Source organism: Dasypus novemcinctus, chromosome 19, assembly GCF_030445035.2.
Source record: "Dasypus novemcinctus isolate mDasNov1 chromosome 19, mDasNov1.1.hap2, whole genome shotgun sequence".
NCBI lineage: Eukaryota > Metazoa > Chordata > Mammalia > Cingulata > Dasypodidae > Dasypus > Dasypus novemcinctus.
In genome coordinates, this window is record NC_080691.1 from 84,776,313 (window position 1) to 84,803,498 (window position 27,186).

At 59.6% G+C, this 27,186-nt stretch overlaps 1 protein-coding gene across 5 annotated transcripts; it reads right to left on the reverse strand.

Annotated features, from left to right (window-relative positions):
* TLE2 (TLE family member 2, transcriptional corepressor) lies at positions 1-27,186 on the reverse strand. Of its 5 annotated transcripts, none has more exons than XM_071210018.1 (20): positions 27,117-27,186; positions 25,256-25,353; positions 24,851-24,914; positions 24,369-24,413; positions 22,012-22,074; positions 20,137-20,211; positions 19,719-19,902; positions 19,366-19,385; positions 14,044-14,151; positions 12,922-12,966; positions 12,221-12,370; positions 9,248-9,386; positions 8,342-8,502; positions 7,665-7,738; positions 6,374-6,623; positions 5,030-5,277; positions 4,793-4,940; positions 3,068-3,218; positions 2,239-2,315; positions 1-303 (listed from the first exon to the last, which is right to left on the reverse strand). In XM_071210018.1, exons 3-20 carry the CDS (start codon positions 24,869-24,871, stop codon positions 196-198), a joined length of 2,067 nt encoding a protein of 688 aa, XP_071066119.1. In that variant the 5' UTR covers positions 24,872-24,914; positions 25,256-25,353; positions 27,117-27,186; the 3' UTR covers positions 1-195. The 5 variants fall into 5 exon arrangements, with proteins under 5 accessions (XP_071066119.1, XP_058138249.1, XP_058138247.1 ...); XM_058282266.2 differs by lacking the exon at positions 27,117-27,186 and adding an exon at positions 25,442-25,710 and having other exon boundaries at positions 4,793-4,956; XM_058282264.2 differs by lacking the exon at positions 27,117-27,186 and adding an exon at positions 25,442-25,706 and having other exon boundaries at positions 19,719-19,899.

Genomic DNA, 27,186 nt, shown 5'->3' on the forward strand with positions numbered 1-27,186 from the left:
TGTGATAAATACATTTATTTCCCCAAAGACCCCTCCCCCCCCACTGCCCCATTTGCCCTCACATCCAGTGGGAGAGGACGTGAGGGGGGCAGCCAGAGAGCTGACGGCATTTAGCGCTCAGAGGTATGGCCAAAGGGGGGCGATACTGGGGCCTCTGAACCAATGTCCCTCCCTCAGGAGTTGAGCTTGGTGGTCTCAGTAGACCACCTCATACACAGTAGCCTTCTTGTCACCAGAGCCAGTCACGATGTACTTGTTATTCCCAGAGATGTCACAGCTCAGGACCGAGGAGGACTCCTTGGACTGCAGAGGGGATGAGGCGGGGAGAGGGAGAGAAAGGAGAGGTGAGGCAGGTCGAGGCTGCCAAAGCCTCCAGGACCTTGTATTTGGGAAGCTGGTGCTCAACCACTGAGCCACGTCAGTTCCCGAGTTGGTTTTAGCATTTGTTTTGCTGGTTGTTGTTTTGTTGTTTTTTAGGAGGCACCAGGAACAAGTCCAGGACCTCCATGTGGGAAGCAGGCGCTCAACAGATTGAGCCACATCCACTCCCCATCTGTGTGTTTGTTTTTATTCTTTTAAATTTATTTGTTCATGTGTGAGTTTTCAACAACTCTTTAAACACGTAAAAACCAAAAACCACTTCACACCCACAAGGATGCCTAGAATAAAAAAGATAATCACAAGATTGGCAAGAGGGGAGAAATCAGGGAAATCGGAACCCCCCCACATTGCTGACAGGAACATAAAAGGGTGCAGCTGCTTTGAAAAACGGTCTGGCAGGGCCTCAAAGGTGAAACATGGAATTCCACTCCTAGGGATGTTCCCAAGAGAAATGAAAACATCTATTCATACAAAAACACGTACATTCATAATCAGCAAAGGTGGAAGCAGCCCCCATGCCCATCAACTGATGAATGGACGAACAAAATGTGGCCATCCAGACAATGGGATATTATTCAACCTTAAAAAGGAACGACGCTCTGGTTCATTCTACACACGGACGAGCCTTAAAAATATTACCCTGGGGAGGGGACGTGGCTCAAGCAGTTGAGCTCCCCCTTCCTGCATGGGAGGCCCCAGGTTCAGTTCCTGGTGCCTCCAGAAAAAAAGAAAAGTGAACAACAAGCAAGACAAACGAAAAAAGCAACTCAGAAGGCCGATGTGGCTCAGCAGTTGAGCGCTAGCTTCCCACATTCAAAGTCCCAGGTTCAATCTCCGACCCTGGTACCTCAAAAAGAAAAGTTACCCTGAGTGACATAAGTCAGACACAAAGGGACAAACATGGTATGATTCCCCTTGTGTGAAATAACTAGACCGGACCAATCCACAGAGGTTATCAGGGGCTGGAGGAGAGGGGAAGAGAAGTTACTGCTTAAGCATACGGAGTTTCTATTGGGAGTGATGAAAAAGTTCCAGAAATAGGGAAGCGGATGTGGCTCCACGGATAGAGCATCCACCTACCACATGGGAGGTCCAGGGTTCAAACCCAGACCTCCCGACCTGTGTGATGAGCTGGCCCACACGCAGTGCTGATGCGCAAGGACTGTTCCCCACGTAGGGGAGCCCCACGCACAAGGAGTACACCCCGTAAGGAGAGCCACCCCTCACGAAAAGCACAGCCCGCCCAGGAGTGGCGCTGCACACATGGAGAGCTGACGCAGCAAGATGACGCAACAAAAACAAGACACAGATTCCCAGTGCCGCCGACAAGAATGCAAGCAGACACAAAAGAACACACAGCGAACGGACACAGAGAGCAGACAATGGGGCGCGGGAGAGAGAAATAAAATAAATCTTAAAAAGAAAAATTCCAGAAATAGATGATGATGATGGGGGCACAACCCTGTGCATATAATTAGTGTTGATTAATCGTACACTCAAAAGCGGTTAAGATGGCAAACTTTGCGTTAGGTATGTCACCGGCATCAGAAGAAAGGAATTTTTTTAAATGGTAAATTCAAAAAATAATAATAATAAAACGGTAAATTTGAAGTTAGGTACTTTTGACCAAACACACGCACACACTGAAAAAGAAAGCCAGGCTGCAGGTGAAGGTGGGCGCGGCGGGGGCGGGGCCAGGGTGGTGGGCGGGGCCTCGGAGGGCCTGGAGGCGGGGCCAGGGCAGTAGGCGGGGCCAGGGCAGTAGGCGGGGCCAGGGCGGTAGGCGGGGCCCCTGGGGGCTGCAAGCTGGAGGGGAGCGGATCGTCCTGAACCCCGAGGCGGCCCCCGGGGGGGTACCTGGAAGATGCTGGCTCCATACGGCGTCCTCCAGGCGTTGAGCAGGTTGTCCTTCCCGGTGCTCACAAACCACCGCCCTGGGGGGTGTGGGGAAAGCGCCGTGAGGCGGGGGCTGGAGGGTGTCCAGGGTGGGGGGGGGACGGGGGGGCGGGAATGTTCTGCCCCTTCCTTTTCTTTCCCAGCACCTCGTCTTTCTGGGGGGCAGGAGGCCCTTCCCAGGCTCAATCCTCTCCCCAACATTTTCCAGATGGCAAAGTCAAAGCTCTTTCCAAATTGTTTTTAAAGTATAGGTACGTCTGTGCAACACCTGGGACACAGTTCTACTTACAAATTACGTTTTTTAGGGTAAGAATATCCCATGCAATACTTGGGGTACACTGAAACTAACAAAGGACTTTTTTATTTTCTTAACCCAGGCTCTCGTACCTGGCCAGCAAGTGCTCGACCACATTCTCCCACAGAACTTGTTTTTTAGTGTTATGTCCCAAGCAATACTTAAGAATCTGCCTTTTAGTGTACGTCTTGGGCAATACTTGAGACATATTTAAGCCAACAAATCGCTTTTTAGTATAGGGATAGCCCATGCAATATTGGACCATATTTATAGTCACAAATTATTACTATTATTTTTTGTGAAAGTATGTCCCACGCGATCCTTGGGACATACTTACACTAACAAGTTTTTTTGGTTATCCAAGATTCAAATTGAACCAGGCATCCCGGTTGGCTTTTTGGTTTTCTCTTTTCTTCCCTTTTCTTTTTTTCTTCTACATCTGGCAACCCTACCCCCGGGCCCTAGACCACGACACCCTGCCCTGGGAAGAAGTACCGCAAGAGGCGAACTTGAGGGAGAGCACACAGCTCTCGTGCAGGTGCAGCTGGTACTTCTCCGGCTTGCGCACGTGCAGGATCTCCACGTTGCTGCTTTCCATGCCCACGGCCAGCCAGTCCTGGTTGGGGCAGTGGCCCAGGGAAAAAATCTGGGGGTGCAGAGGAAAAAAAGTGGCTCCAGGACCCCTTCGGGACCCCTCCCAGCCCGGCAGGGAAGCGTCCAATATTCTCCCACTTCATCCTCCCCCGTCAGGCAGCTGGCCCCGGCTGGAGCGCAGCAGGCGACTGTGTGTTAGATCATTAATATTAATCAGAATTACATGGAACCCCTGGGGCCTCACATCCATTATCTGCTCTGAGCTGCACAGCAGCTCTGGGAGGGAGAGAGGGCGGGAGGGAAAGGGGGGGGAAGCCAGGCGAGGACGATCACCCCCCTTTAGCAGATGGTGGAAGCTGAGGCTGCGTCTCGCTCAAGGTCACACACAAGTCCGTGAACGACCAAGCCTGGGAGCCGGGTCTCCTGATTCCCAGCTGGACCTCGTTCCCGCCTGGCAATGCTGAATGCTTTTTAATTTTATTTTCTTTTTCAGTGGGGGGCTGTTTGTTTCTTTTTTTTTTTTTTTTTTTAATTTTCCAACACTTCCTTTGACTTGACTTTGACCAGACTCGGTGGTCTCATCTTCTGTGCCCCACCCCCTCCTTGGCACAGAGAGAAAAAGGGCTCTGAGTCGCCTAAGCCTCCCCTCGGCTTCCTGGCAAATAAGACACACCCTGGTGTAACACAATCTCTGGCGGAGAGAAAGAAGCCTGGAGGGCCTCACGTGTTCTCAGAAATTCCTTCTGGCCATAAAGCAACTCTTCCTTTATGAAGATGAGGTTCCCATGGAATGCGAGATCCTCACAGGGAATAGGAGATCCCCAGACATATAAACAATCCACTTAAGTCTTGGGGGCACAGGATGGACACCTATATCCCTGTACCCGATTTCCCCATCAGAGGAAACCTGAGGCTAAGGAGAAGAACCGGTAGGATATAAAGAGCTTGGGAGCTAGTTCCTTCTGGATTTCAAGAAGGAAGGGGGCGCAAATTGGAGATGGGTTTTAAAGGATGAGTAGGAGTTCACCAATTGGAGCAAGGAAGGAAAGGCCCCTCAGCTGGAAAACAACATGTGCAGAGGTCTGGAGAAAGGACACAGTATGTGCATGGTTCCAGTGGATGCCTAAAACGACAGGTCCAGAGGAACTGAAGACCCGAGGAGCCCCCTGACTCTCTGCAGCCACGTCTTTCAGGCTGGGCTCCCTGAAGGGCCCTCAATAGAGAACTCTCTGTGCTCAACCTCCACCTGTCCTCCCAGGTGAGTGACTCTGTGGTGACTGGACGCTCCCCCACGGTGAGTCCTCAGTGAAGGTAGCAGGGTCCAGGGGCTGGGGGGCCAGAAGATGAGCCAGCTCCATGAGGAGAGAGGAGGAAATGGGGGAATGGCCAGGCAAGACCACGAGGGAAGAAGATCTGAGAGTCTCAGTAGCCCTACAGACTCATGAATCAGCTCCTTTGTTCCCCTGCATCTTTGGAGCATTGAAGGGGAAACCTGTGGCTCTGGAGAAGAAGAAAGATGGACACAGAGCACAGGAATCGGGCCTGCTCTGGGCACCTCAGGGGAGAGAAGAAAGGAGGCTGGACCCCCACCCCGAGCGCCGCGCCCCGTGCACCGCACGCCGGCACCTGGGAGCTGAAGTCGTGCTGCTGCAGCTGGCGGCCCTCCCGCAGGTCCCAGCAGCGCACCGTGTTGTCCAGGCCCCCGGTCCACAGGCGGGTGCCGTAGTCGGAAATGTCGATGCAGCTGGCGCCGTCGGTGTGGCCCTGGAACTGCCTGGAGGGAGGGGGGCCTGCGCGGTCGGCCTGGAGTTGGGGGTGCTGCCCAGGCCACGGGGCTCCCTCCCCCGGCACCCCACCACCCACCTGACCATGGTCTGGTTCTGCAGGTCCCAGACCACGATGTTGCCGTCGCTGCAGCAGGAGAAGCAGACCTTGGCGTCGGGGCTGACGGCCAGGGCGTAGCAGGCGGGCGCCGAGGAGGTCAGCTCGGCCTTGATGCGCGGGGTGGGCGCCGCCAGGTCCCAGATGGACAGGGTGCTGGCCTCGCCGCCCACGATCAGACTCCGGCCGTCGGGCAGCAGCTTGCAGGAGCGGATGTAGTTGTCCCGGTTCTGGGGCGGGAGGAGAGCACGCGGTGGGGGGTTGGCCCCAGGCCGGCTCCCAGGAGCCCCGCCCATGCCCTTAAGCCCCGCCCCCTGGGGGCAGCGAGGCTTGCCCGGGTGACCAGCAAACGCTTCACCTGGTTGGTCTGCAAGCCCCGCCCATGGTTGGCCTGCACACCCCGCTTCATTGGTCTGTAAGCCCCGCCCATGGTGGGCCTGCAAAACCCCGCCCCGTCGGTCTGTAAGCCCCGCCCACTGTTGGCCAGCAAACCCCGCCCCATTGGTCTGTAGGCCCTGCCCATGGTTGGCCTGCAAACACTACCCTTGGCTGGCCTTCGAGCCCCAATCCATCTACCTGTAGGCTCTACCCCTGGTTGTCTATAAGCCCCGCCCCTGCTTGGCCTGTAAACCCCACCCCATTGGTCTGTAAGCCCCGCCCATGGTTGGCCTGCAATCTCTACCCCAGGTTGGCCTGCAAACATCCTCCATTTGTCTGTAAGTCCCGCCCATGGTTGGCCTGCAAACTCCGCCCCATCTGTCAGTAAGCCCCGCCCATGGTTGGCCTGCAAGCCCCTACCCGTATACCTGTAAGCCCCGCCCCTGATTGGCCTGCAAACCCTGCCCCATGGGTCTGTCAGCCCAGCCCATGGTCGGGCTGCAAACCCCGCCTCCATCAGTCTGTAAGTCCCACCCACGGTTGGCCTGCAAACTTTGCCCCCATTGGTCTCTAACTCCCGCTCCAGGTTGGCCATAAGCCCCGCCCCTTAGTGGCCTGTAAGCCCTGCCCCTGGTTGGCCGTCAAGCCCTGCTCCATTTACCTGGAGGCCCTACACCTGGCTGTCTGCAAGCCCCGCCCCTGCTTGGCCTGCAAACTCTACCCCTGGCTGGCCTTCAGGCCCTGCTCCTCTCACCTGCAGGCTCTACCCCTGGTTGGCCTTCAAGCCCGTTCCCATCTACCTGGAGGCCCTACACCGGGTGCTCTGTAAGCCCCGCCCCCACAGACCCCGCCCATGGCCGGCTGCAAACCCCACCCCTGGTTGCCCTAGAAGCCCCGCCCAGGTCGGCCTTCAAGCCCCGCCCCACCCGCCCCTAGCCCCGCCCTCACCAGGCAGTCAAGCTGGGCCACGGGCGTCTTGGCTCCGGGCTGGCCCACGTCCCACACCTTCACGCAGCCCTTGCCGCCCGTGTACACGTGCTGCGTGGAGCCGCTGATGGTGACGGCGCAGACCACCTCGCCGTGCGCCAGCGTGTGCAGCTGCCGGACGTGCCGCGGGATGCCGGCGCCCACCAGGGCGTCGGAGGGGAAGGGCACCGGCTGCATCTGCCCGTCCGCGGACACGTGGAAGGAGTAGGCCCTGGACAGGGGGTGGGGGTGTGAGCCAGCCCTGGGGGGGGACAGGAGTGCCCAAGCCAGGGCCCCCACCCCGCATCCTGCCTGGCGCCCTCAGTGTACTTAGGGGAGGGTCCCCCTGAGGGTGGCACTGCCGGGGCTCTGGACAGGAGGGTGGCCTGGGGCACGTAACAAATGTCTGTTGAACAGAAGACGCAGGAAGAGGCCTGAGAGCTCCTGAGCTGCTGCCGGTTTAAAGGCATCGAGACTAAATACGTTTAAACTTTCAGTCCCTCAAGGCACACTGGCCATGTTTCATGCACTCAAAAGGCACACGATGGGGAAGCAGACGTGGCTCAATGGATAGAGCGTCCGCCTACCACATGGGAGGTCCAGGGTTCAAACCCCGGGCCTCCTGGCCCGTGTGGAGCTGGCCCATGCGCAAGGAGTGCCCTGCCACGCAGGGGTGTCCCCCGCGTAGGGGAGCCCCACGCACAAGGAGTGCGCCCATAAGGAGAGTCGCCCAGCGCGAAAGAAAGTGCAGCTCGCCCAGGAGTGGCACTGCACACACGGAAAGCTGACGCAACAGAGACACAGATTCTGGGTGCCACTGACAAGAATAGAAGAGGACACAGCAGAACACACAGCGAACGGACACAGAGAGCAGACAATGGGGGTAGGGGAGGGGAATAAATAAAAATAAATAAATCTTTAAAATAAAGAGGCACACGGAGCTAGTGGCAACGTGGGTCTAGAACATTCCCAGCATGGCAGAAAGTTCTGTGGGTAGCTGGGGCCAGGTGACCCTGCCTGGGCACCGAGCAGGGTCCCTGCCTTCACCCACGCCGTGCCAGGAGCAACCCCCAGTTGCCGAATGTCCCGTGTGGGTAAAATCCAGCCCCTGTTGGGAACCCCTGGGCTAGACCTGCTCGTCACAGAACTTGCTCTCGGCGGGGGGGGGGGGGGGGGGGGGGGGGGCGTCCAGCAGACCTTACTGAAGGGACTTTCTGGAAAGGGCAGCAGGCTCCCCCTCCCCGCCCGTGGCAGGAGCCTCGCAGGCACTCACGGTTTGCCCCCAGGCATGCTGGGCAGGGAAGAGATGGACGAGCTGCGGAGGTGCGGGTGCGACTCAAACGCCATCTGCCAAGGCCAGGGCGGGTCTCACAGGGCAGGGCATTGCAGCCCACCCCCTGCCTTCCCCCAGACCCGCCTCTGAGCCCCACCCAATGTGTTTCCGGGCCCCCGGCCTCTCCCCAACCCAGAAACAGATGGGAGATCTGCTGTGTTTAGTTGGGAAAACCCCAAGTCCCTGCCTCGGGGAATCCCACAGCCCTCGAGCTGGAAAGATTCGTGTAGTTTCCTAGAAGAGGGGCTGGCGATGGAAAGATTCGTGTGTAGATTCCTAGAACAGGGGCTGGCGATTTGGCCCCCGGGGAAACGCAGCCTGTTTTTGAGTGGAGTTTTACTGGCACACGGCCACGCCCATTCGCTTGCGTGTTGTGTAGGGCTGCTTAAGCAGAACTTCTGCTAAAGGCCGCACTACGTGATTGCAACGAGCCAGCCCAGTGCGGATGGTAATTCCTATGATTAAGCTTGTGGGCTACTGAGACCCTCAGATCATCTTCCCAAGGGCCCTCGTAGAGCTGGGTCTCCCCTCCCTTTCCCTCATCTTGGGTGGCACCACGGGCTTCTCCTCGCGGTCCCCAGCTCCCGCCTCCCGCCACCCCCGCACTGAGGACTCACCATGGGGGAGCGTCCATACACTACGGAGCCGCTGACCTGGGGGGACAGGTGGAGGCTGACGTAGGAGCTGGGCACGGAGAGGTCCCCATTGAGGGTGCTGTGGGAGCCCAGGCTGAAGGAGGTGGTGAAGGGGCTGGACAGGCTCAGGGGGCTCCTCAGGGCTGAGTGAGGAGAGACAAGTGCAGGTTTTCGGGGGCCTCTGGGCCCAGATCCTGCCTTCCGCCCCCTGCCGGGGGGGCAGGTCCAAGCTTCCCTGCCCAAGTCCTGCACAGGCCACGCCAGGTTTTAGCAAATGCTGCTCCATCCAGCTGACACGCCTCTCCCTTTCCTTCCTCAGTTGGTGAACTCCTACTCATCCTTCAAGACCAAGCCTGAATGCCCCTCAACATCTCAGGAACAGCCCGCTCCGCCTCCCCATCTCGGGCCATCCCCTCCCTCTACCCCAGTCCGGATAACACACAGGAGCGCCGGGAGGTTTGGGATGTGGGCCTCCTCGCACCCACTGGGAGCTCCCTGAGGGCAGGCTCCAGGGCTGAGAGCTTTCCAGGCCCGGCCACATCAGAGAAAAGACATCCTGACACTCCTGAGGGGGAAACTGAGGTCCAGAGGGGTTAGCTCACTTGCCCAAGTCCGCACAGCTAGGGAGTGTCCAGGCCTGGCCTCAAACCCCAAGCCCACCTGGCCCCAACGCTCATCTTTCCGGCGCGCTTACCCCGAGTAAGCCCCTCCCCAACTCCGGGCCTCAGTTTCCCCATCTGTCAAAGCAGAGACCGTGAGGAAACCGAGGCCCCGCACGAGTCGGCACCTAGCGCGGAATCGGGTCCGAGGGGAGCCCAGCCCGCCCCGCTTCCCCCACGCCCTCCCGTATCCCACAACCCCCCGAGGCCGGCAGGCTGGGATTCGCACCGACGCCGTCGGTGGCAGGCGGCGGCTTGGCGGCGAGCTGGCGGAGGTGACCGGCTGAGCTGGGCCCGGGGGTGGAGGTGTCCTGGGGCGGGGAGGAGTCGCAGGACTTGGAGACGGGGGTGCTGGCGGGAAGGTCGTTCTGCAGGGAAAGGGGGGACGGGCGCACCTGAGGCCCGCAGGTGCATCGGGAGGGGCGTGCCTTTTTGTCCTCAGGGACACATGCACCCGGGGAGCGGGCCCCGGAGCCGGTGGCACCAGGGGGCACCCGGGAAGGTCCCCGCCATCGGAACGCCACCTGGGCGTCTGAGTTTAAAGGACCCGCGGGGTTTGCCCCGCCCCCCCACACCTGTTCCGGAAATCTGTGCAAGCAGACGGTGGCGCACGGGGTATGTGGCGTGGCCCGGAGGGGGCAGAAGCAAGGGGACGCCTTGCAGGGGGTGGGAGTGGAAGGTCCCACGGGGACACTGAGGTGCCGCCTGAAAGAAGGCGAGTGACAAAGTTCAAGGCGGTCAAGATTCTTGAGGGTAAAAAAGGATTTGACTAGTCAACGCTCCAGAGGAGACCTGGGAATGGCCAAGAAGCGAGTGGAAAGATGCTCCACGTCATTAGCCATCAGGGAAACGCACGTCCAAACCACCAGGAGACACCCTTGTCACCCGTGAGCATGGCTGCGATGAGCAACGAGAAAGCGGACAATAACAAGCGCCGGCAAGGGTGTGGGGAAATAGGAAGCCTGCGCACGGCTGGTCGGAATGTAAGATGCTGCGGCGGGGAGGCGGATGTGGCTCGAGCAGTTGGGCGCCCGCCTACCACAAGGGAGGTCCTGGGTTCGGTTCCCGGTAGGGAAGAAGAAGAGGTGTGATGTGGGGGCATTTTCGGGACTTGGAGTTGTCCTGTATGATATCATAGGGACAGATGCAGGACATTTTATACCCTGCCATAACCCACTGAATGGACTGGGGGAGAGTGTGAACTACAATGTAAACTCTAATCCACGCGGTGCAGCAGTGCTCCAAAATGTATTCACCAAATGCAATGAATGTGCCACGATGATGAAAGAGGTTGTTGATGTGGGAGGAGTGGGGGGGTGGGGTATATGGGAACCTCATATTTTTAAATGTAACATCTTGTGTGAGCTATGTATCCTTAAAAGAAAAAGACAATAAAAAATATATTTTTTAAAGAAGATGAGCGAGGCAGCAAGCTGATGCTGGGAGCTGATGCAACAAGATGACACAACAAAGAGACACAACGAGGAAACACAAGAGACACAACAAGCAGAAACATAGGTGGCTCAAGCTATTGGGTGCCTCCTTCCCACACGGGAGGTCCTGGGTTTGGTTCCCAGTGCCTCCTAAAAAGAAGACAAACAGAGAGCAGATGGCGCGCGTAAACAACGAGGGTGGGGGGAGAGAGAAATAAAATAAATCTTTAAAAACAGCTGCAGCCACTATGGGAAGCAGCAGGGTGGTTCCTCAGAAAGCTAAATAGCGAATCCCATACGACCCAGGCAACCCCACTCCTACCAGCAGACCCCAAGGAGCTGAAAGCAGGGGTGCCAACAGGTATTTGCACACCGACAGTCACCGCAGCATTAGTCACAACTGCCAAGAGACGGAAGCCACCAAAGGGTCCTTCAAACGATGAAACAAAACGCGGTCCATCAGGCAACGGAGTATTACGCAGCCGTGAAAAGGAACGAAGCGCTGGTAGCAGCGAAACAGGGTGAGCCCTGGAGACACCGCGTGAGTGAAAGAAGCCAGGCACAAGAAAGGACCACTATTGTGTGACCTCCCTGACGTGGAATAACTAGAAAGGGCAACTCCAAAGAGACCAGGGGGCAGATTCGTGGATTCCAGGGGCCGGGGGGAGTGGGGAAGGGCAGTTGTCGCTCCGCGGGTGGACAGTCTGTTTGGAGGGAGGGTGGAACAGTTTTGGCGATGGATGGCAGCGATGGTGAGTGAAACGAATGCCCCTGAATCACACACTCAGAGGGCGCGACATTGGAAGAGAATTTGTTGGAGGCGCGTCACCACAATATGTTTTAAAAAAAATACTTAAAAAATAGAAAGAGTCCCTAGGGATAAAGAATCCCACGCTTCGGGCAGGAGATCAGAGGCACGTGCGCCGTGGACTCTTCCCACGGTGGGCGGAGGGGTCCAGGGGGATGCTTGAGAACCTTGGGTGGGGGGGACAGCCGTCACTCCACCTCCAGCCCACCGCGGTCCCCCGCTCGGCTCCCCCACCTCCTCTGCCTTTCAAAAAAAACCTGCCTCCGCGCCTGGCGCCAGCTGCAGCCTTCCATCCCGGGGACGCCCGGCGACAGCTGCGCCCGCGCGCGGGGCCAGGGGGGGGGGGGCCGGCAGGGGGGCCCCGTGGGGGGCCGCGCCAAGGAAGCCGAGCGGCCCTCCTCCCTGCGGGGCTCCCCGGATCCACGGAGTGGGAGGAGGCCACTCCAAGACAGAAAGCGAGCCCCAACCTTGGTGGTTGCCATGGCAACCTGCTAGGAGGGGAGGCCTGGAAACCGACACGGGCTCCCAGGGTAAGTGCAGGGCAGGGGCCGGGGGAAGATTGGGAGGCGGGGGGTCCACGTGAAGCTGAACTGCCAGCGCCCCAGGGGAGACGCTCTTTGGTGGTCCACACACTGTAGCGTTAAGCCGCAGGCAGCCCGATGAGAAAGTTCCTGAATTAATCCCTTTTCGGGTGGGGGGGGCTGGAGTTGGCCCAGTCAGGAGCCCAGAGTTTGGCTTCCGCTGTGGTTTATGTCCACACGGCTTTTCTAGTTCTTGCCAGAAACTCCGGCTTTCAGTGGAAGCCAAGTCGCCTTTTCTATTAAACCAAGTGAGTCCGTTTGGAGAGGAGCGGGGCTCTCAAGAAAGATGGGGCCTCGGAAGATGGCCAGCGGGAAAATCTGTTTCTGGCGCCCCTTGGGCTCAAGAAAGTGAGTTTCAAGGCTCCCCGCTTCCTCCTTACCAGGATGAGCTCCTTGGCCCTGGGGACCGGGGAGCCGAGGCTGGAAGCTACGGAGGCCGGACTGTCCACCAGGTCCCGCCGGGCGGCCGCGCAGACGGGGGTCTTGCCACACGGGGTGCTGGCTGGGCTGGGGGGCTCCGAGGGCTGGTCCTGGGTTGGAGGAAGCGACGGTGAGCGGAGCGAGGCGAGAGGAGGGGAGCTCCCCAGCCCCGGCCCCCCGTCCGTCTGCAGCCCAGGCACCCACAATCCGCCAAGAAGGACATGGGGGGGCGAGCAGAATCGTGGAGCGGCTGAGAGGGCGGGCTCCCCCCATGTCTGGCGGTGCAGGCGCCCCGGGCCTCCGTTTACCCATCTGTAAAACGGGTGTGCAGAGCAAAGCGCTCGCAAGTGCTTGGTTTGGTTTGCCCATTGAACAGAGGGGGCGAAGTGAGTCCAGGGGAGGGGGTCACACAGCAAGCGGGAAGCCCCTGCGGCCGCGCCTTCCAACACCTGCTTCTCTCAGCCTCGGTTTCCCCCCTGAGCCAGACGGGGGGATGGCCTGAGGACTCCCGGCCACCCCCATCCTCCCTGGCCCCCCACCCATCCCTTGCCCCTCTGAGCTCCCCCCTCATTCTGGAAAACCCCACCCTCTGCTCTCTCCCCCCAGACCCCGAAGTCGGGGGTCCGACGGGGCCAGGGGGTGAGGCTGCACCCCGACTCACCTCGTCCACCACCAAATTGTAGTCGCTCTTGTCCTCATCGCTCTCCTGGGTGGGGGGAGAAGGGGGGGGAGAACTCATCTCGGCCATGCCCCTGCCTCCGTGCCCTCTTACCTGTCCTGGGGAGGGGGCTGCACGCCCCAAAGCAGCCCCTGAGCTTGGCCACTTTTCCTGCTCAAAAGGGGGGCTGCTTATGTCCCCGGGGGCAGCGGGAGGGTCCCCCAGGAGGGCGGCTGAGCAGCCCAGGGCCTCCTCCGTGCAGTGGGGGGGGGGGCAGCCAGGGGAGTGGGAGCCCCCCGAGACCCTCCCTCACCTCCTTCCTCGCCCACAGCCCCATCAAACCCTCAAGCGTGTCCGTCTGTCCACCGCTGCCCAGGTACCTGCCCCCCTCCCCCTCGGGCTCCCGGCGCCCAGGCTCGCCCCCTCCCAGGGCGGCCCCCAGGTGACCTGCCCCCACCGCCACGCGACAGCCCCCGGGATGGAGCCTCCAAACTGCAGGCCCCCTCCAGGTCGCCGTCGGCGGAGGGGGGACCCTGGGGGTGCGGGCGGGGGGCTGCGGGGTGCAAGGGGGGGCTTCCAGCCGGGCGGTTTGGAAGGAGCCCGCCCAGCCGGTGGGTTTCCTGGATCCCCCACCCCCGTTTCCTTCTTCCCATCAGCGTCCGGGGCCGACGTCTCATAAGCAAGCCCCCATGGGAAAACCCCGATGGCGACAAGTCGCCGCCGGTGAGCGGGCACGGCCCCGCGGCTGCGGTCAGCCAGGACTGGGTGGCGGCTGACGTGTGTCCCCGTAGGTGGGGGACAAGCCTGCCCCCCCCATACTTTCAGCCTGACCCCAGAGGCCAGGAGAGGCAGGAGGCCCCAGGCGTGATGGAGAAGCAGGCGCTGGAAGAGCTGGGACAAGCGCGAGGCGGGGAGGACGGGTGCGCGGCCCGGGGGTCTCACTTAGGGCAACGAACCTCGGGTCTCTTCTCATCAGTCGGAGTCCCGCGAGCGATGGGGAGCCATGGAAGGCTCTGGGGTGAGAGTGTCACGGACGGTGCCAGCCCGGGAAGGCTGTGAGGGGCTGCGCGGGGGGCCCGTCCCTGGCGTGGGCGCCCCCCCCCCCCTACCCTTGCGCCCACTCACGTAGGGCCCCGCCAGGTCCTTGTCCTCCGCTCTCAGCTTCCCGGTGCCACCCGGGCCGCTCAGGCGCTCCTCCTCCACCAGACTTTCGGGGGGCGAGGGGGACACGCTCTGCAGAGAGAAAGGGGTCAGCAGCCCGGGCGCCACCCGCCCCCCAAACCGAGGGTCCCCACCGCCGCTACGGAGCTTCGCCTGAGGAACGGGACCTCCCGAGGGCAGCCTCGACGCCAGAGCTCTCAGCAGCCGGAGGCGCCTGGAGACCTCGTGGCAAGTCCTCCTGAAAGGGGCAGCGTCCCTGACCACGCGAGGAGGTGGGTGGGCACCTGATCATGCGAGGAGGTGGGTGGGCACCTGATCACGCGAGGAGGTGGGTGGGCACCTGATCACGCGAGGAGGTGGGTGGGCACCAAGGACGCCATGCCCGGGGGGGGCGGGGAGCCAGGGCCAGGGGCGAATACCGTCGCGTTTCACGGATACGTAAAGACAGAGGGGAGACCTGAGGCGGCAGGGACCGGGAGAAGGAACGGGGAGTCGCTGCTCAGTGGGTACAGAGTTTCGGTTTGGGGGTAACGCATTTGGTAGCGGGAGGCGGGGCTGGCAGCGCGGCCTCGGGCCCGCAAGGACTGCCGCCCGAGTGCAGTCACAAAATGGCATTGCGTGTTACCAGGACCATAAGCCCCGAAGCAAAGCAAAAGGAAAGCCCGGCAAGCGCGCAGAGGGGCAAGGGTTCGCTCCGTTGGACAGATGGGGAAACTGAGGCAGGAGCCTGTCCAGGGCTCCCCATTCAGGACGCTGAGGGTAGGGGGCAGGGCCAGGATGAAGCCTGGGTGGGCTGGCCCTGGGACACACCCCTGGGGTCAGCTGGCCCCTCTGGGTGACCCTCAGGCAGCTTTACTCTTTTTCTTGGCCTCAGTCTCCCCATCTGCAGGTGAGGATCACCCAAGCACTGATTTCTCAGACATTCCAGCCAAGAAACCCTTTCTGCGATCGACAGCTTATCTCAAAGCCCGATTTCCCAGGCGGGGTGAGAAATCAAGAGATGCCAGAGCACGCAGCACGCAAAGATACCGGCATGTTTGTGTATCTTTAAAAAGAAAAAAAAAATTTTTAAATAAAATATAAAAAACAAAAAGAATACGAGCATAAAGATGCAAAGCCACCACCAGGCATGCTGGGGCAACTGGGAAATAACATGTGGCTCAACCGTAGGGGAAAAAAGAAAAGGAAAAAAAGATGCACCGCCAAGGAAAACGGCCACTATCTCTTCCGGAAGTAAAAGAAGCAAGCGGCAAAATACTAAGTAGGGAGGCAGCTGGCCTGGGTCCAACACCCAGCTTGGCTTCTCATATGCTGTGTGACCTGGGGCAAGCGGCTTAACCTCTCTGTGCCTCCATTTCCTCAGGTGAGAAATGGGGATAATGATACACCCACCTCCTGGGTTGCTGTGAAGATACAAGGCAACAGCTGCGGAAGGCTTAGGGCAGTGATGGGTGCAAAACAACTATCCTATTCTTGTACAAATAAAGAGACACTGCTGGGTCATTTTCTGGGGCGGGGGTCCTTCTGGGCATCGCAGGGTGTTGAGAGCATCCCTGAAGGCAGGAGGCATCTCTCCCCGGGATGTGCAACCAAAAAAGCCTCCAGGAAAGTGCATGTGCCTCGAGCCATTGGGCACCTGCCTACCAAACGGGAGGTCCCGGGTTCAGTTTCCAGTGCCTCCTAAAGAAGACGAGCAGGACGACGAGCAGGACGGCGAGCCAACGCGAGAAGAGACGCAACGAAGAGACACAACAAGGAAACACGGGAGATAGAACAAGCGGGGAGCAGAGGTGGCTCAAGCCATTGAGCACCTCCCTCCCACAGGGGAGGTCCCAGGTTCGGTTCCCGGTGCCTCCTAAAAAGAAGCTGAGCACACAATGAACAGACACAGAGAGCGGACAGCGAGTGCAAACAACATGTGTGGGGGGTGTAAATAAACAAAATAAATCTTTAAAAAAAAAAGCCTCCAAACATCACCCAGCAGCCCTGGGGGCGGGGGGGCAGAATCTTCCATTGGAAAACCACTAGCACACAGGCACAGAAAAGGGTCTAGAAGGTGACCCCAAACTATCCACAGGGATGGCCGCGGGAAAGCGGCTGTGGAGAGCCAAGCGAGGGGAGAAGAGCCATCTTTTCCTTTATCCCTGTCCAAACTGCCAAACGGCACTGAATTTGCACTACAAGGGACCCGAACTCCTGTGGTCCCGATAATTTTTTTAAAAACGTAAAAAAAAAGAAAGAAAAAAGGAAGAAAGGTGTGTCTGAGTGTACCAAGCTATGGGGGCGAGAGAAGCTACTACAGAGCCGTGGATGCTGCGTCAAAGTGGAAAGAGCCAAACTGACCCTTAGTCGGGGACCGGATATGCAGCAGCTCCTCTAATATACCCTGCAGAGTTACAAACGACGGCGACCGCGCGTGCCCCTCTGTGCAAAGTGGCACTAAAGAGATCACCGTGTCTCAGAACAACACGTATTTTTGAATTAAGTGTGTGTGCGTGTGCAGCACGTTCCACTCGGGCAGAGGTCTGCAAAGAGGCTCTCCAAAAGGAGCGATGGGGCGAGGGGACCTGGGATGGCGCGGGGGTGACAGCCGATGGCAAGGGCGAGAACAGGAAGGGTCCTTTTCTACGTCATTCTGTTCTCTGTATGGAACCCGTTTCCACCAGCATCTACGGACGTATATGACATGGAAAACTCCAGGTAAGTGACAATATCACCAGTGAACATCTGTTGCTCCCAGAAACGTACCCTAAGCTCATGCCCCACCCAGAGCCGACGACGTCCCCAGGAAGATGGGCACACGGCGGTGTTTATTTCCACGAGCCAGTCCTGCCCGTGAAAAATGGCCTGCGACGTATTACATGAGCGAGGCACCAGCCGGGACAGACCTTTCTCCCACTTGCATAAAATTCAGGTATGTTTGATTGCAAAGGCCCTGAATTTTGAAAAGGAGCCTCAGAAATTACGACTCGTATGGAAACGATCGGGAGACCTGGGAGGCCAAGACGTACTTCTCCTGGGCCGGCACCTTCCGTGCTACGTGAAGGCCGTCCGTTCCGTGGCTTAGTTCCTTCTCTTTTGTTCTAGCACCTACTGGAACAGCCAGGATATCGTTCCGCTACGCCATCCGACAGAGAGGCCGAGCCACGGGCCACAGGTTGAGCCCTTGGAATTTGTCTAACGGGAAACGAGGCGCTTTGCAGGCACAGAATACACTGCAGATCTCGGAGACTTAGAGAGATGTGAAGAGCATGAAATCGCTCATTAAGAATTTCGTAAGGAAGAGGATGTGGCTCGAGCAGTTGAGCTCCTGTCTACCTCAGAGGAGGTCCAGGGTTCGATGCCCGGGGCCTCCCGGTGAAGGCGAGCTGGCCTGTGCGGTGAGCTGGCCCACGTGGACAGCTGGCTCACGCAGGGAGCAGGCACAGCAAGACGACGTAACAAAAAGAGACACAGAGGAGAGACGATAAGAGACACAGCGGACCAGGGAGCTGAGGTGGCTCAAAGGATTGAGTGCCTCCCTTCCAGTCTGGAAGGTCCCAGGATCGGTTCCCTGTGCTGCCTAAAGAGAAGACAAGCAGACACAGAAGAACACACAGAGAGCAGACAGCACAAAACAATGGTGGTGGGGGGGAGGGGTATAAATAAATAAATAATAAACCTTTAAAAAAAATAAAGGATTTTATACACTGATCAGGATAATATTGGAATATACACCATGTTAAATAAAATATACTATTGAAATGAACTGTGCCTGGTTCTTTTAACTTTTTTTTTTTTTTAACACAGCTTCCAGAACATTTTAAATGGCACATGCCACGTGGTGGCGGTTACACAAGGGCATACCTTCACTAGGAAAATTGCACAGAACTATACACACCCAAGTACATGTGAAACTGGCAAATACTGAATAAACTCTGCGGATTATACCACTATTAGTTTCCTGGGTCTGCTCTACCTTCACAGATGTTACTTCCCTTTGGTTGTGAATAACACAACCAAATTGTATGCCTGATCAATGCAACATTTATGTAACCTAAAGCTTCTTTACAAATAAAAAAAAAAGGTATTAAAAATAACTAAATATGGAAGCAGATATGGCTCAAGTGATTGGGCTCCTGTCTGCCATATGGGAGGCCCAGGGTTCGATGCCCAGGGCTTTCAGGTGAAGGCAGCCCGGCCCACATGGCGAGTTGGCCCGTGTGGAGAGCTGGCACAGCAAGAAGACACAATAAAAAGAGACACAGAGGAGAGACAATAAGAGACGCAGCAGACCAGGGAGCTGAGGTGGCGCAAGAGACTGAGCGCCTCTCTCCCACTCCAGAAGGTCTTAGGATCGGTTCCCAGAGCCAACTCCAAGAAGGCAAGCAGACACAGAAGAATACACAACGAATGGACACTGAGAGTGCAAAAAAAATGGGGGGGGAGGGGGAATATATACATAAATCTTTAAAAAATAAAAAATAAATAAATTGTATACCTGAAAGTGGTTGAAATGGGAAACGTGTTATTACACATTAGCACTATGGAAAAAAATGTTCTTTTTAAAGATTTCCTTTGGGGAGTGCTGGGTGATGGGTACAAGAGACTTCCCCCCTCCACACACACACACGTTTCTTTGCAACCTCCTGTGAATCTACAGTTAATCTCGAACTAAAGCATCATTTTAAGAATTACACTGGGGAGTGCATGTGGCTCTAGCAGTTGAGCACCCGCCTCCCACACGGGAGGTCCTGGGTCTGGCTCCCAGGGCCTCCTAAAGAAAAAACAGACAATGAGCAGACGAGCAGAAAAACAAACCCAACCAACCAAAAAAACCGGAGCAGACAATGCCTCAAAACAACGAGCAGACAATGAGCATAAACAACGAGCAAAAAAAACAAAAATAAAAAACCGAGCAAAGAGCCGAGGGAGCCATCTGGTGGGGACAAGGAAAAAAAAAAAAAGAATGACATCCACGGCCCTTGTTCTGTTTTTTCTGGGCCACGCCCTCGCCCGTGAGACGACGGAAGGGAGGCTGGCGCAACGAGCAACGCAAGGGAGGGCTCCCGCAGGCGGGCGGCATCCCCTATGCAATCCCCAAACGGGCCGAGGCGGGGGGAAAACGTTCAATAAATAGACCTCGAGCCCTACTGGCAGCGTCCAGGAAAGCTGCGGGCCACCTCCTTTGAAAATGCGCTAGGGATGGGGTCTCCCTCCAGGACCCCCTACCCCGCAAAGGCCAGCTTTCGCCACGACGAACACAAAGCCAGTGTCCCCCACATCCTCGGCTGCCCTCTCACTTACCCTGCTGGGAACTCTCTCCACTGGCGGGTGGCAGGGGAGATGAAAAAGGAGAGAAGGAGAGAGGATGTCACGAGCACATGGCGTCTGAGGCCACGGCCCTCTACAGTTTATAACGCCCTCTCCTTCCCAGCTCAGGCTCTCCCTTATTGGAACAGCTTCCTTGGAAGGAGCGGATTATCCGCTGTTCCGTTTGCCGGGAGAGAGGGAGCGTGAGCTGCCCAAGACGCACACCACCCCCATTCACTCATTCATTCATCATTCATTCATTCATTCCCGCTTAGATGGGTGGGTGCTTTGGGCAGAGCAGCCTGCCCGTCCCCGCCGCGCCCCCTCGCCCCCACCGGCCCACTCACCTCGGGCCCCCTCGGGCCCCGCGCCTGCGCGCTCCTCCTTGGCCGCGGCTGCCAGCTGCGCCTGCGCTGCCAGCGCCCCCGACAGGGCCAGCAGCCCCGTGGCGCTGCCGCCCAGCAGCCCGGCGGGGCGCGGGGTGAGGGGCACGGGGGGCACGTGGTGGGACAGCGGCTGGAGCTGCTGCTGCTAGAGGGGGGGGAGGGATGGGCCAGGGGCGGGTGGGGGGCGGCCACCCCCTCCCCGTGCCCCACCCCCCCGGCCCGGAACGCAGAGAGCGGAGACGGGGATGGGGCCCGGGGTGGGGGTGGGGGCCGCCCCTGCGGTTTCCGGGGCGACCACCTGCCCGCCGCCCCCAGCCTTAGCCCTTGCTGGGTGCCAGGGCCCTGGGGGGTGGGCGTCGCGCCTGGGCAGGGGCCTCACCCCGATGAGGCTGTTCAGCTCGCCGACCGTCACCTGCTTGGCCCGCTCCACGGCCTGCAGCACCTGCTGCTGGTGCTGGGGGGGTCCGTGGGGGGGAGGGTCAGGGGGCCCGGAAGGCCCGAGCACCCCCAGGTGCACCTGAGCCGCCACCTGCCCAGGTGAGGCCCGACGGTCCCCCCGCTCCTCTCCCACCTCCATTCTTCCCCCCCCCCCCCCCACCGTCTCTTCTTCCTCCTCCCTTTAGGTGTTTTTTTCTATCATGGAATAAACATACAGGAAAAGAAAGAAAACATCTGTGCGGTTAAACCTACTCCATGTAAATCAGGTTTCTTTTCTGGGGCCCGTTGATATCGGGGCCATCTGGTTTTGTGGGGTGGGGGCGTCCCGGGCACTGGGGGGCATGGAGCAGCCGCCCTGGGTCCCCCCACTTGATGCCAGGGGCACCCCCTCCCCAGCCGTGACAACCACCAACGTCCCCAGACATGGCCCAGTGTCCCCTGGGGGCAGACTCGCCTCCAACTGAGACCCCCCCATTTGGGGGATCCCACTGAGCCCCCAAAACACTCGGCGGCCCCAAATCATTCGACCTGCTGGCTTCTTATGAGGCTGCACACGTTTAAATACCCAAACTGAGTTTGGGGGGGAGGAGAGGTGAACCCCAGAAGCTGGTGTATGTGGGGGTCACCCTGGTTTAGACCAGCTCACCCTTTGGGAATTTTTTCTGGGGTACAGTGTGAGTTAGAGATCAAGCTCAAAAAATGTCCCCCCAAATCGTAGTGCGACACGATGGCGATTTTAGGACAGAACCATCTCCGTGGTGGGGGGCACTGTGGGGTGCAGTGTCCCTGGGCTCCCCCCGCTCTCAATGCCAGGGGTGACCCCTCCTGCCCTGTACCCAGAGCCCCAGAAATCGCCGGCCCTCTGAGTCCCGCTGCCTTCCTTACAACACCCGGCCCCGCCTGCCCCGCCTCCAGCGCCATCGTCTGTTTTTCTGGGTAATTTTACCCCCTCCGATTGCGGCCCTAATTCTGCTCAGACTGGCCCAGGCCAAACTTTCTACGGAGTCTCTTTGGCCTCTCTCGCTGGGCATCGTGTTGTCCGCTCTGCGTCCAGCACAGGTGTCAGCAACTTTTCAAAAGGGTCACAGGGTGAACAGTTCCAGCTTTATGGGCCAGTTATCTCTGTTGGAGACTGCTCGACTCGGGAGGGCTGTGTCCCAATAAAACTTTATTTACAAAAAAAGGCGGAGGGCTGGGTCTGGCCCGCTGGGCTGACGGGTGCCAGGACGCGTGTGTTTTGACTCACTCCTTCCCAAAGGCCTCTCCCCACTCCTTCCCGCGCCCCTTTACCTTCCTCACCCCAGGCTGCCCCGTCCCCACCATCGGCCTCAGACACCAACTCTACCCTCTAGGTCCAGCCAGGGTCTCCCCCGGGGCCGAGTTCCCAGGAACCTCACTCTCAGGCTCACCAAGCGGAGCGACTCCCCTTCTTTGTGGTTCTGCAGTGAGAACCCCACCTTCCCCCCACCCCTGCCCTTATGTCCCTCTGGAGATGGAAGCGGAAACTGCCCGTGCAAAGGCCCTGAGGTTAGCTCATCTCAACTTCTCGACAACATGGGTGGAGCAACGGAGGCCCAGAGAGGGCCGGCAGTTTGCCCAGGGTCACACAGCTCCGGTGTGGGGCCAGGCAGCCAGGCTGCAGGGCTTGGGCAGATGAAGGAAAAGGCTCCCACTTTTAACAGGGTCTACCAATACCTCCCTCCACGCCCCCCGCAGTCCCCACCCCCAGCCTCTCCCTGGCGCTCTGGCCCCCCAGGCTACTAAGCCAAACCCATGGCCACCTTTTCCCAGCTCTCCCGGCCCCAGGCCCACTCACCTCCTGGGACAGGAAGGGGATAATCTGCGTGCAGATGCCACTGAGGCGCTTGACGATCTCGGCCTGGCGGGAAGCGAGAGGGGGGAGGCTTGGGGGGGGTGCCTGGGGCCAGCCCCTCCACTCTCAGGGGTTGGAGCACTGTAAAGCACTGGGGAGTCGCCATCCGCACACGACGACAGACCCCGCGCCTGGAGGAGCGGGAGGTGGGCTCGTACCGGGGAGGCCTTGGCTTGGTTTTGGCGGGGGGCGCTTGGAAGCTTTGGGTGGTTCGTAAATGAGGAGCTCCGGGGGGAGCATTCGAGCCCGGGCTGGAGCCAACACGGTTCCAGGAAGGGCCCCCTCTCTGGGTCTCCCCCTGGGGCTGAGCTACCCACCTGGGGGGCTGCATGGAGGCAGCCAGCCCTGGACCCCATATCAAGGCCAGAGATGGGGGGGATGCCTTCCTGCAGGACTGGGTCTGGGGGCGCCCCAAAGAGGCTGCATGGAGAGGGGCCGCGGGGGTGGGGGCATGGGGCAAAGCCGCGCGGGAGCGCGCCCACGCGCTGCGTGTCTGTGGATTCCCGTCGGCTGCGGGGCCCTGCGGGCGCGTCTCTGTGGGGAATCGCCGCGTGTGGCCGCAGGCCCGCGTGCTCCCGGCGTGCACATCTGGACCACGCGTACGCGGGTGTGCACGTGTGCGCATGTGCGGGCTGAGGCCCCCTCCCCCCCCCCCCCCCCCCCCCCGGCCGTGGGGGTGTGAGCCAGGCAAGGGGCAGGAAGGCTGGGGGGACCCGGGGCGCCTAGGCGGAGAGAAGCCTCGACCCTGCCCTGTGCCCCCCACCCCACGAGGGGGCCTGGGCCCCGCACCACGCTCCAGGCAGACAAGCCCCCTCCCACCCAGATCATGACCGGCAGGCTGGGAAAGCACCCCTCAAGCCCCCACACGCCCGCCTCTTCTACTCATTCACCCCGAGGCCACCACTGATTCCAGTCTGCAGCTGGACAGACTCTAAGACTCCATCCACCTTGGAACCTGAGGTCCACTCTGATCACCTTAGAAACCACCATAGAGCCTTGAGCTCAGTCTCAGAACCTTGAGGTCAATCTCAGAACCTTCACATCTACCTCAGAACCTTGAGGTCAATCTCAGAACCTTCACATCTACCTCAGAACCTTGAGGTCAATCTCAGAACCTTGAGGTCTCATTCAGAACCTTCACATCTACCTCAGAACCTTGAGGTCAATCTCAGAACCTTCACATCTATCTCAGAACCTTGAGGTCTACTTCAGAACCTTCACATCTACCTCAGAACCTTCACATCCACCTCAGAATCTTGAGGTCAATCTCAGAACCTTCATATTTACCTCAGAATCTTGAGGTCAATCTCAGAACCTTCACATCTGTCTCAGAATCTTGAGGTCTACTTCAGAAACTTCACGTCTACCTCAGAACCTTCACATCCACCTCAGAATCTTGAGGTCAATCTCAGAACCTTCACATCCACTTCAGAATCTTGAGGTCAATCTCAGAACCTTCACACATTTACCTCAGAATCTTGAGATCAATCTCAGAACCTTCACATCTATCTCAGAACCTTGAGATCTATCTCAGAACTTTGAGATCTACCTCAAACCCTGAGATTCTCTCAGAACCTCAAAGTCAATCGCAGAATCTAGTGACCCATCTCAGCCCACGGGGGTCAATTTCAGAACCTTGAGACCACAGTCAGAAGCTGGGGAGGAATCTTAGAACGTTGTACCTCACATCAAACCACTGAAGACAGTCAGAGAACTTTGAGGTCTATCTCAGAACCTTGAGATTGCACTCAGAAGCTTGGGAAGAGTCACAGAACAGTATACAATTGGGGTTAACTTTAAAACCTTAAGAGTAGTCACAGAACCTTGAGGTCAATCTCAGAACCTTGAGAACAGTCACGGAACCTTGAGGTTCTACCTCACACCTTGAGATGACACTCAGAAGCTTGTGAAGACTCTCAGATCCTTATACCATTGGTCAATTTCAGAACCTTGAAAATAGACAAAGAACCTTGAGGTTTTTCTTGGATCAGGCTCAGGGCCTTGAGTTAACAGTCTCAGAACCTTCTGGCCAATCCCCCTGGGATCAGTCTCAGAACCTTCAAAACAGCGACTCCCAGACGTGGCCTTCTCAGACCCTCAGGCTCCATCTCCAAACTTCAGACTCTCTGGGCAAAAAGGGACCTCCAAGCCCATGTGTACCTGGTCCTCTCCCAGGACAGAAGTCACCTCTACAGCACCCACTCCCTCCCCACAGCTCCGGCCAGTGCTCGGTCCTTCCCTCAGTTTCCAGACCCCCCTCCCTCCAAACCCCCCACCCCCAGCCACACACAGCTCCTTACCTGCTTGTGCATTTCGATGTTGAGTCCGTATGACATCTCATAGTACTGCCAAGGGACATGGGAATGACCAGGGAGTCAGCATGTCCCGGGATGGGGTCTTCCAGCCCCCCCGCCCCACTGGGGGAGTCCCAGCAGGGCACAGAGCCTCCCAGCGCCCCCAGAGGAGGACTCAGGGCTCTCCTGGAGGAAGTGCCCTCCTCCAATCTCCCGGGGCAGGTGGGGCAGGGGGGACGTGCCTGGAGACCCTGTCCCCTCTGTCCCCTGCAGGAGCAGAGCAGGGACAACCTTCTCTCCTCATTCTTGGAGCTGGGGAGACCCTCCCAGAGCCTGGGGTCCCAACCAGCCCAATTCACAGATGGGGGGAAACGAGGCCAGGGCGGGGCAGGGGGACCCCGGGGGTCAGGCCCCAAACCCCAGGGCTTTGACCCACAGCCAGCCCCTGCCCCCCACTCCCCCCCTCCGGCACATCCCCCCCTCCTCACCATGACATAATGTCTCTGCATTTCCGTCTTCTCACTGGCCAGCTTCTCGCACTCCAGCTTGAGGCTGGGAAGGAGAGGGGGCGTGGGGGTCCCGCTGGCCCCAGCCCAGCGGCGGGAGCCCCCGCACCCCAGCCCCACGCCGTCTCCAAATCGCAGGATTTCCGCCCGCCCCTCCCCAGCTCCCCCGTGGCCCCCCACCTCCCGGCCCTATCCCAGCCCACTCTCCCCCTCCCTGACCCCCGTCCCCGTGCCCCTGGGGGCCCCTCCTGGCCCTCCCCAAGACCCCACCCCCGCCGGGCCCCGCCCCTCCGCCCCGCGGGGCCCCTGCCCGCGCCCCCGGGAGGGGGGCTCCCAGGTGCGCTGCTGCGACCCCCCGGGGCGGGGCGCCCCCGCCGCCCCCCGCACCTGTGGTACTGAGCCTGGAGGAACTGGAATTCCTCTTTGATCCGGTCGCAGATCTCCAGGATCGAGAACTTGAACGGCTGGCCCGACTGCAGTGGGGTCTGGGGGCAGGGTGGGGGGAACGTCGGGGGCTGAGGGTCCCGACGCCCGGGGGGCCCTCTCCCCCGCAGCCCGGGGTCCCCCACTCACCGGGTGCCTTCCCTGGGGGTACATCCTGCCGATCCCGGAGGACCACCCCCCACGCCGCCGGAGCTTGACAATATGGGGGGGGGAGAGACCCCGAGGCGGGAGGGGGGTGTGGGGGGGGAGCGCCGGAAGGGAAATTGCCCGGAGGAAGAGGAGGAAGGGGGGGACGGCGGCGGCCAGGGGACCCCGGAGTCCTCGGCGCCCCCCGAGCGCGCGCGGGGCGGCGGGGACGGCGCGGGGGGGCGCGGGCGCCCCCTCCCCCGGCGGGGCGCGGGCGCGGAGGGTCGGGCCGGGCCGGGCTTCGGCGGCGGCGGTGCGGGCGGCGGGCCCCGCGCGGAGCCGCCTCCCTCCGGCCGGGCTCGGCCGGGAGCCGCGGGCAGAGCCGCCTTAAGGTGGCGCCGCGCCCCCCCGGCCCGCCCCCCGGGCCCGCCCCCCGCCCCCCAGCCCCTCGCCCTCCGCCGCCGGGCCCCGGGGGGCGCCCCGGCTCCCCCCACCACCCCGGGCTGGGCGCCTCCCCGCTCCGGGAATCGACCCCTTTCCCTTTGCACCGGGGGGGGAAACTGAGGCTCGCGTCCGGCCCGCACGCTGTGTCCCCAACCCTCCCTGGGGAACCCGAGAGGGGAAAGGGGGGGGCGCGGAGCCAGTCGACCAACGCAGGTCGAATTCCCTGCCCACCGCGGTGGGGAGCTGTGCGGGGAGGGGCGAGCTAGGGGGAGGATCTAAGGAGGGGGGGCAAGCGCTGGTGGGGAGACAAAGGGCCCTGCAGATGCCAACGACCCCCCCCACCGCGGGACGGAGCTGGTGGCAGAGCCCCCGTGCCCCACTTTCTAGCCTGGGCCAAGGCCTCCTTGGCCACTCTAGCCTCAGTGTCCCCGTTTGTGCACGGGAGGGCGTGGGGCCTATTTTCAAAGGACACATCTGGGAACACGGCTGCAAACTACCAGGGACAAGTTAGTGCTCTGCTGGCCCCCGCCAGCAGACCGGGCTGCCTCGCCTCTCAGACTATGGAGAACCCCATGTCTGCCATCAGACTGAGGGCGTCCGGAGGGCAGGGGCTGCCTCTCCCACCTCAGACCACGGCTGTTCAGGGAGCAACCCCCCATGCACACTGGGGGGGGGGGTGGAGGTGGAAGGTTCTTTCCACCATACAGGTGGGAAACTTCAGGGTCCCTCTTTAAGTCAATCAACAAACACACAGAGCAGCTGCCGTGGGCCAGGCCCTGCTCTAGACTCTTGGGGGCAGCTAGGAAACCCAACAAAAGCACTTACCCTGTGTTGGGGGTCCCTACCTCTGTGGATACCTGAGCAAGCGACTAGCAGACGGGGCGAGAATGCACCTGCGGAAATTTTGGGCCATTTGCGTGTGTGAAGGCAGAATTTAGGGAGCAGGGGTGGAAATTCCCGGGAGGGGTCTTGTTGATCTGGGCGGCTGGGAGAGGCCTCTGCACTGAGGCTGGAAGGATGAAGATGGGCAGGTACGGAGAGGGGGCGTGGCAATCCTGGGGACCCTAATGAGTGGGCGTGTGTTGGAGGGAATATTCGATGGTCCCCTCTTGCCGTTAAAATAAAATCCAAATCCCTCCTCCTACCTACCAGGCCCTGCGCTGCCCTCCACCCCGACCCCTCCCCGCCGCCTGCCCTCCCCTCCTCCTGCTGCCCCTCCGTTTCCTCAACACACCAGGTTCGTGTAGCCTCAGGACCTTTGCACGGCCTGAGCCCTGGCCTGGAACCCTCTTCTCTTGCTTCTC

What these genes read in the sequence shown, in the direction of transcription:
- TLE2 (XM_058282263.2), bottom strand. Translation starts at nt 25,465, where the DNA reads ATGTACCCCCAGGGAAGGCACCCG. An exon ending in GGGCCAAGGAGCTCATCCTG is followed by an intron (nt 9,387 to 12,220) that starts GTAAGGAGGAAG and finishes CTTTCCCTGCAG; the next exon opens with AACGACCTTCCCGCCAGCAC. An exon ending in AGCACGACTTCAGCTCCCAG is followed by an intron (nt 3,219 to 4,792) that starts GTGCCGGCGTGC and finishes CTGCACCCCCAG; the next exon opens with ATTTTTTCCCTGGGCCACTG.